The sequence below is a fragment of the Conger conger genome, chromosome 2 (genome assembly GCF_963514075.1).
Source record: "Conger conger chromosome 2, fConCon1.1, whole genome shotgun sequence".
Classification (NCBI taxonomy): domain Eukaryota; kingdom Metazoa; phylum Chordata; class Actinopteri; order Anguilliformes; family Congridae; genus Conger; species Conger conger.
In genome coordinates this window covers 10,310,688-10,325,057 of record NC_083761.1, presented here as the reverse complement: position 1 = coordinate 10,325,057, position 14,370 = coordinate 10,310,688, and the positions used below count along the sequence as shown (strand labels likewise).

The window sequence follows — 14,370 nt, the reverse complement described above, 5'->3', positions numbered from 1 at the left end:
GAAGAATAATTCAAAATGATCATATTTCTATACAGCTTTAACATATAATATGTTCTATTTTAGAAATAATAGTACCAGACATTAAATCTGAAATCACAGTCCAAGAACTTGCCTGCAACAATTAATTTTTCAACAAGAATTGAATTATGCACATGATTCTGGGACAGAGGATGGGGCTCTACTGCCAAAGTTAATTTAAAAAAATGCACACTTGCCATGTACATAAAGCATTATAGCTGACTGTAGGCACTATTTTATTTCATCTAGTTATCTCATCTAAATTCAAGCGAATAATATACAGTAGAAACCAAAATATTTACAGCCATCAAATCTATCTTTACATTGTTGTGAAAAGATGCAGGTCATTTCCACATGTTTTTGAGGCTGCAGTTAACATAGGTTTAAATAGGTACACACCGGTTTACTTATAGAATGTGTAAAAGACAGCTTATTACCCAGAATCCTCTCAGTAGTGTAATCTTTTCCCTCTGTTGCTGCTTCTGACAAACTGCAGAGGGTAACTGCAGAACACATTCTGCGATATATAAAGTTACTCCTGTTTTTACTCCTGTCTGGAAGTTGTTGAAAAGGACATCATAGCCACGGTAAGATATGGCAGTGGATGGGACTGTTTTGTAAGGACCAAACAACCAAACTAGCTCCACACTAACAACACTAACTCACCACAAACTAGTTCCACACTAACAACACTAACTGACCACAAACTACCTCCACACTAAACACTAACTGACCACAAACTACCTCCACACTAACAACACTAACTTGCCACAAACTAGCTCCACACTAACAACACTAACTGACCACAAACTAGCTCCACACTAACAACACTAACCGACCACAAAACTACTTTAGCACATATCAGCCTCAGTTTAGCCAAAAAAAAACAAAAAACTGTGGTATAGAATCAAGATTACAGTTGGAGGATTCTAGAGGATCCTGTACAGTTGGAGGTTAGTACAACCAAACTAGCTCCACACTAACTGACCACAAACTACTTGATTGCATCTCAGTCTCCAGACCTTCACCAAGCAAAAAAAAAAAAAAAAAAAAGAACCCAAAACAAAACTGTGGTTTAGTTGGAGGATTGTGAAACATCCTGTATGGTAGAACGGCTAAAGACTCCTAAAATATGCTTACTACGAAAGCAGGCCCTGGGGTGTTGGGGGCCCGAAACAAGAACACTGCTGTGGCCCCGTAGTGCTCCAGCATAAATCACACAATTGAACTGAGTGGCTCAGGGATGGTTACGGCCCTAAACGACTGCGCTGAGTGTTTATGCCAGCGGGCAGCTCTGCTTACTGACCTCATAAAACACTCAGCAGTGTTAACCTCGCGAAGGGAGGAAAACCAAAACCCGGGCTTGCATTAATCTTATCTTTTTGGGAAGCATCTTTGTGTGTGTGTGTGCTTGTGTGCGTGTGTGTGTGTCCCGGTTATATAAGAAAGATGCACTTCATTCCACCATCAGCGGTTTCCCGCTAACAGCATACGGGTCTATCAGTAACCCTCAGTAAAGGTTAGTGTCTGTGTACAGGGTTTTAAGAAAGCTGTAATGCATGGAACAGAGCTGCCAAGGTGAGGGGGAGAGACAGGACTTAAGATTAATCTAACCTACAGCATAATGAGTCCGCTTCCTGCTCTCCCAGGTGAATAAAGACGAATGGGCCTTGTGTATGCCAGGTTGCCCGCCACAATATCCATTTCATGTTGGAGTCCCATCTGCCAACGCCACAAACTGCACGAGTGAAATAAACTGTAATCGAAGGAAGCCTATTAACTGACAGAGTACTTTCATAGTCTGGTGAAAGCAATCCCATGGGCAGAGTTGTGAAATGACAATGCTGTCATATTTCCTGACAGAGGTCTTTTATCAAGCCTGGTGAAAATTCTGCTCCCAATCACTTAAAACATAAATAAAAATCCCAGTTTGTTTCTCACCGCTGGAGTTTGGAGGTTGTGTGGATCTCAAAAGCAACACCCATCAAATTAAAAGCAATTTTCCTGTCAGAATGCACAGAATGAGGGAGGCTCAAATGGGTTCCCTTTGGTAATGCACTGACACAATTTCCATCCAAAGTACTAATTATTCTATTACTCAAGGAATATTAACTCGCTGGTTTTGATCACAAGATTTGCACATTCCCTTGTAAGGACACAAAGAAAACATTTAAAACACAAACACAAGCTTCCTAACAAGGAGACATAAACAAAAAGCATGTATTAATAAACTTTAATAGGAACTACTGCTGTGATATTAATTGCCATGCAATGAAGCATTTGAATAATAAAAACAAATGTCAACACATCAATATGTTTGCAAGGATGTTGATAAACTGAAATGGTTCTACGCAACAGCTTTAAGATTTTTTCAGTAAGAAGTTATTCTTTTTTTCCCCCAGAGTGCTTGGTATGTATTTTCAAATTCTTGGGATCTGTTGGTAAAGACTCTAGTGGGGCCCTATAGGTCAGACATCAGTAATTGAAGAATATACACTCAGTGAGCACCTAGCACTTAGGTATTTATTAGACTTATTCACAGTCACCTTCCTGTCAGCTTTGACCATGTCTGGCCCTTCTCCTCTGATGTTTCCGTCTGCAGAACTGCTGTTCACTAGATTTTTTTGGTTTTGTTTTTTGCAACATTCTTTGCAGACTTTTCAAATTCTATAGACTAGTGTACGTGACATCCCAGGAAATCAGCAGTTTCTGAGATACTCAAAGCACCCTGTGTGTCACCAAAGTCACTTTGATTTTTTCCCCCTTCTGATGGTTGATGTGAACATCCTGACCCATATCTACATGATTGTATGCATTGCACTGCTGCCACACAATTGGCTGATTAGATAATCACATGAATAAGTAGGTATATTTTTATCCAAGGAGACTTACAGGTGATTAGATGAAGCAGGGACCAACTCCCCAGGAGCAATGTGGGGTTAAAGGTCTTGCTCAAGGGCCCAACAGCTGCACTGATCTTATTGTGACTAGACCGGGGCTTGAGCCACCAACCTTCCAAGTCCCAGTTATGTATGGTAGGCACCGCTGGATTAGAGCCTGGTAACTGGTGAGAAAGAGGCAGGTCTCTAACGGCTGATAACTGGTGTCTGAAATGTGTTTGAGTGAAGCTACTGCAACGCAGTGACATGAAGAACCGTGGCCAATATAAATACAGGCTTCCCCTGACAAGACAATCCAAGCCATGTCAGACTGTGTTAAAGTTGGCTCGCGACATCATCTTGTCTCAAACTAAAGTATAGAGACCAACAGGCACTCATGTTCAGCCCACTTAAAAGCACAAAGAGACAGTGTCAATCAAACTGTATTTTAACAACAGCAAAATAAAAAAAACTTAGTAAAGTTTACTGTGCAAAGGATTCCAGGATGACAACTTTAGCAAAATAGACACTAGATGCTGTTGACAAGGGAATGCATTATGCATGATAATAGTATATTTTAGTTATCCGCCTAATTGTAATTTCTCCCCAAGGTATAGTTGCATGCATATGTCATCACTCTAACAACCTCTGTTAATGGGATAGTTCTAGTTCTCATATTACCCTAGTTTATTGTACATTGCTGTATGATGTTTTAGACATTTTTAATGACGCTTTTGACGGCCTTCCAACTTTACAATGGCAGCTAACAGGCATCCAGGAGGCTTGCGTCCGAAAACCAGAGAATTCATCAGGAACTCCAAAGCAGTGTGTTCAGTGAAACAATGTTTACAGAGGTTGTAACTTGCATATTTACTTTTATTCATAACCGTAAACATAAATATCAGTTTTTGTACTGCGCCTGCACCTTTTTCTTGAGAACAGCATCTTCAGGTAGCATAGGTCATACAAAATAATTTCAGCTGGAAATAATTTTTAGCACTTTTTTCTTTTCTTTTTTTGAAGAATTATCATCAGGTCATAAACGTTTATACAGTAGAGGATGTACAAGCTCTGGAGATATTTATAACTGTTATTTCCTGCTTTAAACCACTAACCCCTAAATGTCATACACACTCACTGAACATTGTATTAGGTAGACCTGTACACCAGCTTGTTAATGCAAATATTGACTCAGCTAATGATATGGCAGCAACTAAATGCATAAAAGCATGCAGACGTGGTCAAGAGGTTTGGCTGTTTTTCAAACCAAATGTCTGAATGGGGAAGAAATGTGATCTCAGCGACTTTGACCATGGAATGATTGTTGGTGCCAGACAGAGTGGTTTGAATGAATCAGAAACTGCTGATTTCCTGCAGAACTGCTGGATTTTTACATTACAACAGTGGTATGCAGAAGTGTCTCTGAACACACGTCAAACCTCTTAAGTGGACAGGCTACAGCAGCAGCCTAAAAAATAAATACATAAATACCTAATACCTTCATTTCTAAAAACCACCCACAACCCAAGGTATTGTGACAATGACCACCTGGCAACTTAATTTGGAAACACTTGATTCAGTGGATGTCTTGTGCATCACAAAATGTAATGTTTCTCCTGCTCCAAGGGAACTTCGTTTTGCAGCCGTCCTAATGGAAACATTGTTACAGCTGCTGTCGTCTTGAGACACTATCTCCACTATTTCTACAGCACCTAACGTCCAGGGGGGTATTTCACAAAACAGGATTACCGAGTTAGCTGGATAACTGTGCTGAGCAAAACCCACATTGCACCATCTCTTTTTACTCCTGTCCATGTTCCACAAATGGGAAGGTTTTACTCAGTGCAGTTATCCAACTAACTCAGTAATCCTTGCTTTGTGAAGTACCCCCCAGCTGTCTGGAGTACAAGCATCCGTCCTGGAATCCAAAAATGCCTGAGAGATATATTCCCTGTGTGGGGGGCTGAGGTATGCTGCCAGTCCCTATTCTAGCCCATAAGAATGCATTCCAACTGCAGAAATGGAATGTATTTTTTATGTCCACCAAAGTGCCTGATCACCATGGATACACACATACTGTACCTGGCTTCAGCCTCCCGGAGGCCCCATTCTTCTTCCTGTTGGCAGCCGTGACATTTTATTTCAGCTGCAGCAAGTGCAGGATTCATCACGGTTTGTAACCACAGTCACATTTACAACAGCACAGTAAAATCCCCATAATCACATCAACATCTGCATGCCAACAAGCGTTTCGGCTCGAGTGCGACTCAACATATCGTTTACGTTTCTGCAATTGCTTGGCATTGAAATTAGATTTTTATTTTGTAATTGTTTTCTTGGAAATATTGGCACTACGTTAAAAACTTGGTTATTTCATCTGAAAATGCTAATATCAATTGGATTCGCTTTACAGTAATTAAGTCTCATTTACATCTTAAATATGTATTGCTGGAATGGGTGCTTTTAGAATAGCCCAGAACCAAAACTTTATTAAACTAACTTCTTTAAACAGGACCTATATTTGTGAATCTGCAGTAGGATCAGCTGCAAGGGAAGCCTGCCTGTAAAACAGCCCTTATTTTGTAAGATTGGACACCCCCGTCTTTAGATACGACAAGCATACTGTACATTTCTTCATGCCTGTGTATGTTTATAATAGTAAAGGCTGTAGCATAATTTCTCCTGTAAGTGCAATATGCTCTCCTGTGTATCAACATACTGGACTGAGCAGTTGACTATATTTAGAACAAACTGTTAACTTATTTATATTTTCACAGATTACCCATTTTTCTCTCATGATCAGAGATAGATGAGATGCTCCACTTTTCTGCACACTATTTAATGTGCATTTATATGCTGTATATGTATTTACTCAAATAAATATAATACACTAGCAAATAGCCATACTTAGGAGAATTCCAAACAGAGCATGATTTAGTATGTTTTTATCTTGTGAATGTGCCCGTTATTTCAGTAACATAGCTCCCTACACTCATGTAGACAATACATACAGTATGGAACTTGAATAATAATCAGCAGTAGCCATTAACCCGTGTATGGTGTGCAATACAAAACACAGAGATATTGAGGAAAAGAGGGTTCTGATGTACAAAAATACATTTATTTTAAACCATTTCAAAATGACAGCTTCTTTACTGTAGAAATATTGACATGGAGATGTAACTGAAGGGTGATGACACATGCTTTTTTCAGACTGTGCGATGAACAGTGTTACAATGATTTGCCCTTTCAAACATTTTTAAGTCGTCCAAAATGGTGAATTGGGTCTTCACAAGTATAATAGTCTACTGTACAGAGATGACTATATAATATAGACATATTGTATCAAATGGCCAATTGAAACAATACAAAAATAAAAACAGAGATACCTAGAAAGTTGTTTTTGTCCAATGTTCAGCTGATTTATATTCTCTGGAAATTTGAGACATGCACTTTAGCACAATTTTGCATGTAATGTTTGAGTGTTGGAAGGAAAAGGATTTAAAAAAATAAATGAACAAACAAAAACTGTCACCCAGATAAGAATAATATGGTAATAAGACCGAAAGCACACAGGCCAGGCACGCATGCACGCACACACACACACACACACACACACACACACACACACGCACAAACGCTACATATACAGTATAAATGGGTCCATGTTACTTCCTAAAAGTTGAGGTTTGCACTGTTGTGATCAATGAGCCTCGCAAAATAACAAGACATGTTTCCCATTTCTGAGGTGCTTTGCGCTAGAAGGCGCATGCGATGGACATTCATATTCCATAGCATTTAAAATGTTATGCTGTGTGCTGGATTTTATGACAAAACAGCACATTAGAGTTGTCATTGAACATCGCATTGCATACAAATTCTAATGACATGGATTGTATATGTCAAAGAGACAAAGATGCTCCATTCTCTTCCATTATTAGTATTTAAAAAAATGTATTTATTCTCTGCATGTATTGAGACAGATTTGGAAATCTTATGAAAACAGCACAGTGAGTATCTGAAGAAAACTGGTTCAGATGACACAAGACATATTCATCGGCTTTGCAGAAATACTGTATGTAATTTGGCATACATGTGAAAGTCACCTTTAAGCATATAGACTTTTAAATAATATTTTGCTACAGGATAGAATCGAAATGGGTATTTCTGCATACAGTACCAATGTTCAGCTCCAGCATGGTGGCATGTGGTCTTTTTATAAAGTGTGTTTTATCACAGTAAGAACTCCTGCTTGAAAGCGAGGTGTGGGTAGGTGTCTGAAATGCTCTGCATCCTTGACATGGCATTGTGAAATGAAGGGAATTAATAACAACACTCATGCACAACCATTCAGTAATTCTACCTGCAAAGGTCCCCATAGACACTGCGGAATTAATAAAAATACCTCAGTTTCTCAGATCTGTCAGTTGTGAGGACTGTATAATATATAAATAAATAAAATAATAATACAACTATTAGTAGACAAAATCAGAAAAAAATAGAAATAAATATAAAAAACCTGACCCTACCTGAATTAGAACTTGAGGTTAGAAATCTTTTGAACCCTACGTAGATGTTGATGTGTTTTAAATATTCCCAATAGTGGGCATTACTTTACATTACATTATTGGCATTTGGCAGACACTCTTATCCAGAGCGATGCACAGTTGATTAGACTAAGCAGGAGAAAATCCTCACCTGGAGCAAGGCAGGTTGAAGGGCCTTGCTCAAGGGCCCAACAGCTGTGTGGATTGTGGCTACACTGGGGATCAAATCACCGACCTTGCGGGTCCCAGTCATGTACCTTAACCACTACACTACAAGCCGCCACAGTGGGAGTTACCCAACTTGGATGTCCAGGGGGTGTTTCAAGAACCTGAAACTGCAGTTATGTAGGTAATCTATGGATCATTTGTCTCAAGACAGGTGACCTTACTATTACATGCTCTCGCACTGGTCCAGAAAAGAGATCCATCTGTCAATGAAACTTGACATGGGATGGCCTATGATAGCAATACACATTCTATCTATGAAAATTGAAAAAGAAAAAATCAAATAGAAACATATTTGTAATAAAAGGGCAAACCATTGAAAAACTGTGATGGGTTAATGATTGATTAAAGACTGAGTGGGGTGACTCAATCTGACACCAAGCCTTTAGGATACGTCAAAAAGTCAATAGCAAACGTATGGCAGGACTGCCTGTCTCTATATAACACCTGTCATTTCACTTTGGAAAATCAAAACAAGTACAACCTTTGCCAAACATCATAACTCGATACAGATATAGATTTTTTCCTGTCAGTATCACTTCGGCTATTTGGCATCAGTATGAATCATCCACTAATCACAGAACAACTATACATAAGACTTTTTTTCAGGATGTTTCATAAGTAAATAAAACAGGTATATACAACAGGTGCTTATCTACAACACACAAACCGCGTCCTCAGTATTAACATGCACAAGTCCAGGACCTCATTAAACAAATCAAAATCTGTTTTTGTAAGTAATGTCCCTTAACACATTTTTTACAAATCAGACTGTGGTCAGTCAGGTCTATGGTTTTGTCCTTTGTACACTACTCCCATGTGGAAATCAGTTATACGTATTTACAGAGAAAGATAGCATGATATATATAGCACAAGTAAACCCTAATCCATTGTAGACCAAACACTTTTTCAAATATAAAGACACAAACAATATACTTTCTGTACATTCTCACATACTGTGGTTGTTCCGGTATTTTACTCATGTAATGAAATGAATACAGTCATAATACCAAATGTACGATGTACTGAGGATTAAAAGGATGGCTGGGCATAATGCAAAACTTTGATTGAAGGAAGATTACAAAATAGAACAAAACACAAGTTAAACCCATTTTCTTGATTCAAGGGAGATAACAGAATAGAACAAAGCTCAAGTCAAACCCAATTTCTTGGTTTAAGGTGAACGCAATAAAATTAATGTGGCCTAGCTTCCAAAGGCAATCAAGCTGCCTTTGCAATCTGAGTTTAAAAATGAATAGGCATGCATCACAACTACTCCTACGACTGCACTGTCAGTGCACTGACGGTCAATTCAGTCAGCGAGTTATTTGTCTGTGGATTGTCTTACTCTCGATTTTACTCTTCACAATAACTCAAAACCCCAGCTTTTAAGCCCAAAATGTAATTATTTAACCCAAAGAAATAAATGTATGGTAATCACTAATATATGTTTCAGTTCTAAGTGAAAATCTGGAAAGGGGTGGGGGGGGGGATGTCCTCATAAAACATAACCATCATTAAAAAAACATTTATTTAATAAAATTTAATAAAATTTAATTCTTCTGTTAACTGCTCTGAGATAATGTGTTGAATATCAGTGATTTCACTCTGTGCTTATTTCTGTCCAGTTCTCTGCAGGCTGAAAGTGCCCAGGGAATATACTGAACCTACCATATTCAAGTGCATTTCATTCAGCTGCACTAATACCTCAGACATTCACTGCTGTTTTCCAATGCGTAACATAATATCAATTCACTGTCCAAACACATTTCACCAATGGCCATGTTATATCATCGTACATTCCCTAAGCTCTGTGGCTGACCAATATTTCCAAATAATGACAGGAAGGATGTCACTTCAAATACTTGCTTATGTACTTTAAAACAAGTGTTTATTAAATAGTATCTTATTCTGTCAAATGAATATTGAAATTACTAGAAGCCTCTTGAAACACAAATATTTAATTAATATTAAGCATCCAACTGTATAGATCAAATGTCCAACATGTCTGAATTACATTTTACATTACACATTTGAACAGATGTATTGAAGCTCAACAGAAATATAATATCACGGTTGACATGTACTGGAATAACTTCAAATTACATTTGTGTATTTCAAATTACATATAAAGATCAAGACATTATTCCATGTGAAAATACAGTTTACCTACAATGATTGCACTGATAAAAACTTAAACTTAAGTATTTAATATATCCTATCGAAGGAACAGCTAAACTCTCTGAACTGAGCTGGACATCCAAAACAAATCGCTGAACTACTCAAGGTCCATGCAATGAGTCATGTCTTTGCACATAAATCAACTAATCACCACTAGAAAAATGCTAACAATATTAAGTCATGTTTAAACATTAGATTCACTTCACTAATGCTGATGTGTCAGTTTCACTGTTGCTGCTTGAGAAAACAGTAGTGGTCGTTTCTCAAGGCCATTTTAACACTTTAAAACACTTTTAAAAAGCACATCAACACTAGTGAATGACAGTTAATTAAAATACTTGTTCAGTTATATAATACAAAATATATTATATAATTTGTATTATACCACGTAGGCCTAGTACAGATACATTCATTTATAGCTGGACGTTATGTGGCCATTTGGACACAGTCATTTTGGAACCATGAATTATTTAATATATTATGACCATTGGAACTGGCCAGAATGAATTCATACGGACTTACAAATGACCCATGAAATGTGTCCACTTCCATCTAAAAAACCAAAAGCAAGCTTTGTAGATATGTGTGTTGCAATGTTGTGTACCACTATGTTGAGTAAAAATTCAAGTTTATTACAATGAAAAGCACTTGTTTAATCATATTTGAAAGAGGTAGTGTTATCCAGGGTTTAACCAGTATTATTCTGTATGATGGATTTAACGGAAATATATGGGCTTTTTATTCTTTTAATCTTTCAAAGGCACGGTAGGCCATGCAGAGTGGAAACCACTGACCAATCGAAAAGCAGGATGTCTTGCGGGGAACAATGAGTGGCAATGGCCTTCCCGATCGCTGCATCTTGAACGGCACCACCCGCAGAGTGTGCCTGAAGTCGAAATACCCATATATCCATAAGAGCAAAAAGGTGGGAAACTCATTCGGAAAGCACTTAGGTGCTTTTGACATGCCATTATTTCAAGTCAGACTCAGAGCCTTACTTCTAAGATGGAAGCTGAAAACCGGCTGTATTGTACGTCCTTCGAGAACCTAACGTATGGGTTTAAAAGATACACGCTCGCACACATGCATGCACACACACATATGCATACAAGTCAGTGTGTAAGAGTTTGGACAATAACACAATTTTTGTTGTTCAGGGCTCTGTACTTCAGCACATTTGATTATAATAAAACAATGAATACGAGGTACAGACAGGTACTTTTGGTCCCCTAAAATGGGAGACAATGTGTAAAAAGGGCTGTAATTCCGACATGGATATGGAATCACCTGATATGGATGTAATTACCCTCAGATTAATGCTGACAGTCTGCCACATATTCATTATTTCATTTCAAATTCATTGTGGTGGAGTACAGAGCCAAAACAACACTCATTTTGTCATTGTCTCAATACTTACAAACTGCACTTTGTGTGATTTCGAAAAATGGCTCACTCTTTTGAACTGTTTTATAACTGTTTGTTGAGGCATAAAGCAAAAACAGCACATCTGTATTTACTGTAATAGGATAAAACCACCCATAAACATCAATGGGATTTATCAATTCTGCTAAACATTATACTTCTTACTGAAACCCGTGTGTGACTTCAAGAGGAAAGAACCGAAGGTTGACTCTACCATAATGAGTCAAATTAAAGGTATTTTATAGACATCTCAGATGCTGCCAAGTAGAAAATAAATCTTTCAGAACAGCAGTTAGAAGTGTCTTTAAAATCATAAAATGATGTAATGACCAGAGTAAAATACATCAACAGCCTACATGTGCATATACTTTACACTTTCTCAAAACTAGGAAAGGTTTATTTATATTTAAAAAATGCCTTGTCAAGTAGATTTAGACTTGAATGCATAAATCTTATAAAACAAGACACCCATGCAAATCTGTATAAATGAGGTCCTTAAAAAACTATTAACATTGACTGTGTTTTCAGAATTACAAAAGAAAGAAAAAAGAACCTTCAAAATGGCGATACGTCTGTACACACACATCCCCCATTTTAGACACTCGTGCAGTTGGGGATTTCCCTTGTGCTCTCGCATACATTTCCCATGCCTCCTGCCGAAAAGGAACACAAAAACAAATACTGCTAGTTCAGCAGGAAAACACTCTTTCATATGAAAAGCATGTCATTTGCTTAATGATGTACATTTATGAAGGAACTTAACAAGAGGGTAATGAAATGGCCAACTGAGATTGGGAATTTGGGCAGGGCACTTGGTTTAACAACCTTCTCATTTAGTAAAACCTGGAACTGTAAGTAGCGATGGAGAAGAAGGAGGAGGAGGAGGAGAAGAAGAAACATTATATGCAACTGGGACTTACTGTGAAATGCATAATGACTTTGATGAGAATTGAACATGCTAATGAAATAAAGTTACACTTCAGATAAATGTCAAACCCAACAGTCACACTACACGTTGGCATGACTACTGTTGTACACAACAGATGGTATAGTTTCACAGGTATATTTTGTCTTATATAAGTATCTGTATAATATGAACAAATTTGCGTTTCAGGACAGATGCTCCTACCAAAAACACTGGAGGTATTTGAAACAATTCGACCAGTGGTTTAGGGGGTAATAGGTGTTTTTTATAACTTTTCCTCCGATGAATGAATGAAGGCTTAATGCACAGGACAGACAGACCCAAAGGGCACTGGCCTCACCTGTAACCCTGACGTCCATGTCCTTCTCTAAGAGCTCCTTGGGAGTGGGGAACTCACTGAGTGATATTTTCGGTGTGCTCTCGCTCTGACTGACTGAGCCGATCATCTCCTGCTCTTTCTCGTGGTTAACCTCTGCATATATATTGATCCATGGGATTTTTCTGGAGAGCAGAAGATGTAGAAACACGCAGGTCAGTACTGTTAAATTAGGAACAAGGTAGGATTACATGTGTCTCCTGATTTCATTCAGGAATTATTCATGAGCAGATTATTAATCTCCGACACAACAGGAACTATGTTCCACTGACTCATAAGAGAGCAACCACTCTAAACAACATTAAACAGAGGAAAAATATTATTTCCGGGTAGGAGAGCTAAGTGACACACATATAATTCTGATTGTTAGTCATGCCCTAGCATGTTTTCCACCTGCCAAGAGTGACTCATACTGACATTTGAAATGTTTCTGTTTCTGGCTGTAATTAGGACCGACAATCATTTCTTATTTTTGAGACCATTTTTGAAACACGTTTCAACTGTTTAATTGGTTGTTAAACATTTTAGGGATTGGCATGATGTTCTCTCATTCATATGTATGACATTATTCAGACAAAGTATTCCACAAACATATTTCAATCTACAATTAATTATTGTGTATAATTGCTTTATTTTGTCAAGTGTAGCATTTCAATAAATACGGGTCCTTTTTAAATTAATGAGAAAAAAAATCCATATCTATTATTAATACTAACTTCACTTTTTTTCTGGGTCTTCTCTACATGAGTTATGAGCTTCAATAAATAATGCAAAAAGTAGCAAACAGTTTTCTGGCAGAGGTGACACTGTATTAACCAGTTCCATGTTAGTTTCTCTCCACCTTCAACTTTCTGAAACTCTTATTAATTTAGATGATTGTGCCTCATGCATAATAATGAGGCTGAATTCATTACGCTGGGTTTCTCCACCGCTGGACTGAGACCTGGAGCGGGGGTTCTGACGGCCCACAGAATGCTCTCTAAAGCCCCGGCTCCTCACTGTGCTCGTGATCATAAAAATAAACCAGATTGATACAGCCGCAGCGGTGTAGATAGGTGGCAATATTTTCTCTGGGATTGCCTCTGAAAAGAAAACATTCCTGAATGCTACGCTAATGATCGTCACGGATAATGCTTTGCCACTTTGCCTTAGCTTAGTGCTGCCTCTCTAAGCTTGCTGATGTCTCTGTTTCACTCTACGTGTCTGTCGCAATTTCAAAAACAAATATTTACTCGCATATTTAAAGTGCACCTATAGCAAATGGCACGCTGGCTGCCTTCTTAAAAGATGAAGAACGAGGGTACAGATGGTACCACGCAAACCTTTTACAGTTTGAAAGCATATAACTGTTCACTCTTTAAATTAATTGCTAGTGTGAACTCGGGTCCAGAGTTGAAAAGAAAAATAACAAATGGAAAAAATAATAATAACCAGGGAGGGAATTGTCCATGCTCTTGAGAAAGAGCACGGACAAGAGAAAGGATGTTACCTTTTGAACTTGTAGATCAAGAAGACGGCTAAGCCCAAAAACACGACAGAGAGAAGCATCAACATGGCCGAGCTACTGTGTCTCTGGCTGGAGTCGACCAGGGGAGCTGCAGATTGGAGAGAGATGAGAGAGATGAATGATATTGCTGTTTTAAGCACTGGAAACTATTTGGCACGCCATTAGCCCATCTCTGCAATTAGCAAGAAAAAAACAAAAACAAAGCAAAACAAAAACAAACAGAGTCCTTCTACCATCATTTCTGGTCCAATAAAAGCTTGTTACAGAACCACTCAATTCACTAAATTGAC

General features: G+C 38.1%; 1 protein-coding gene across 1 annotated transcript in view; it reads right to left on the bottom strand.

The window, feature by feature from the left end:
* Positions 1–9,534: 9,534 nt before the first annotated feature.
* sorcs3a (sortilin related VPS10 domain containing receptor 3a) overlaps positions 9,535–14,370 on the bottom strand; it is a 197,485-nt gene continuing 192,649 nt past the window's right edge. The window contains exons 25-28 of the mRNA XM_061225390.1: positions 14,063–14,168; positions 12,538–12,698; positions 11,826–11,925; positions 9,535–10,736 (exon numbers count right to left, since the gene is read on the bottom strand). Coding sequence (XP_061081374.1) covers positions 11,867–11,925; positions 12,538–12,698; positions 14,063–14,168 — 326 coding nt within the window. The 3' untranslated portion in view covers positions 9,535–10,736; positions 11,826–11,866. The remainder of the gene's footprint in view (positions 10,737–11,825; positions 11,926–12,537; positions 12,699–14,062; positions 14,169–14,370) is intronic.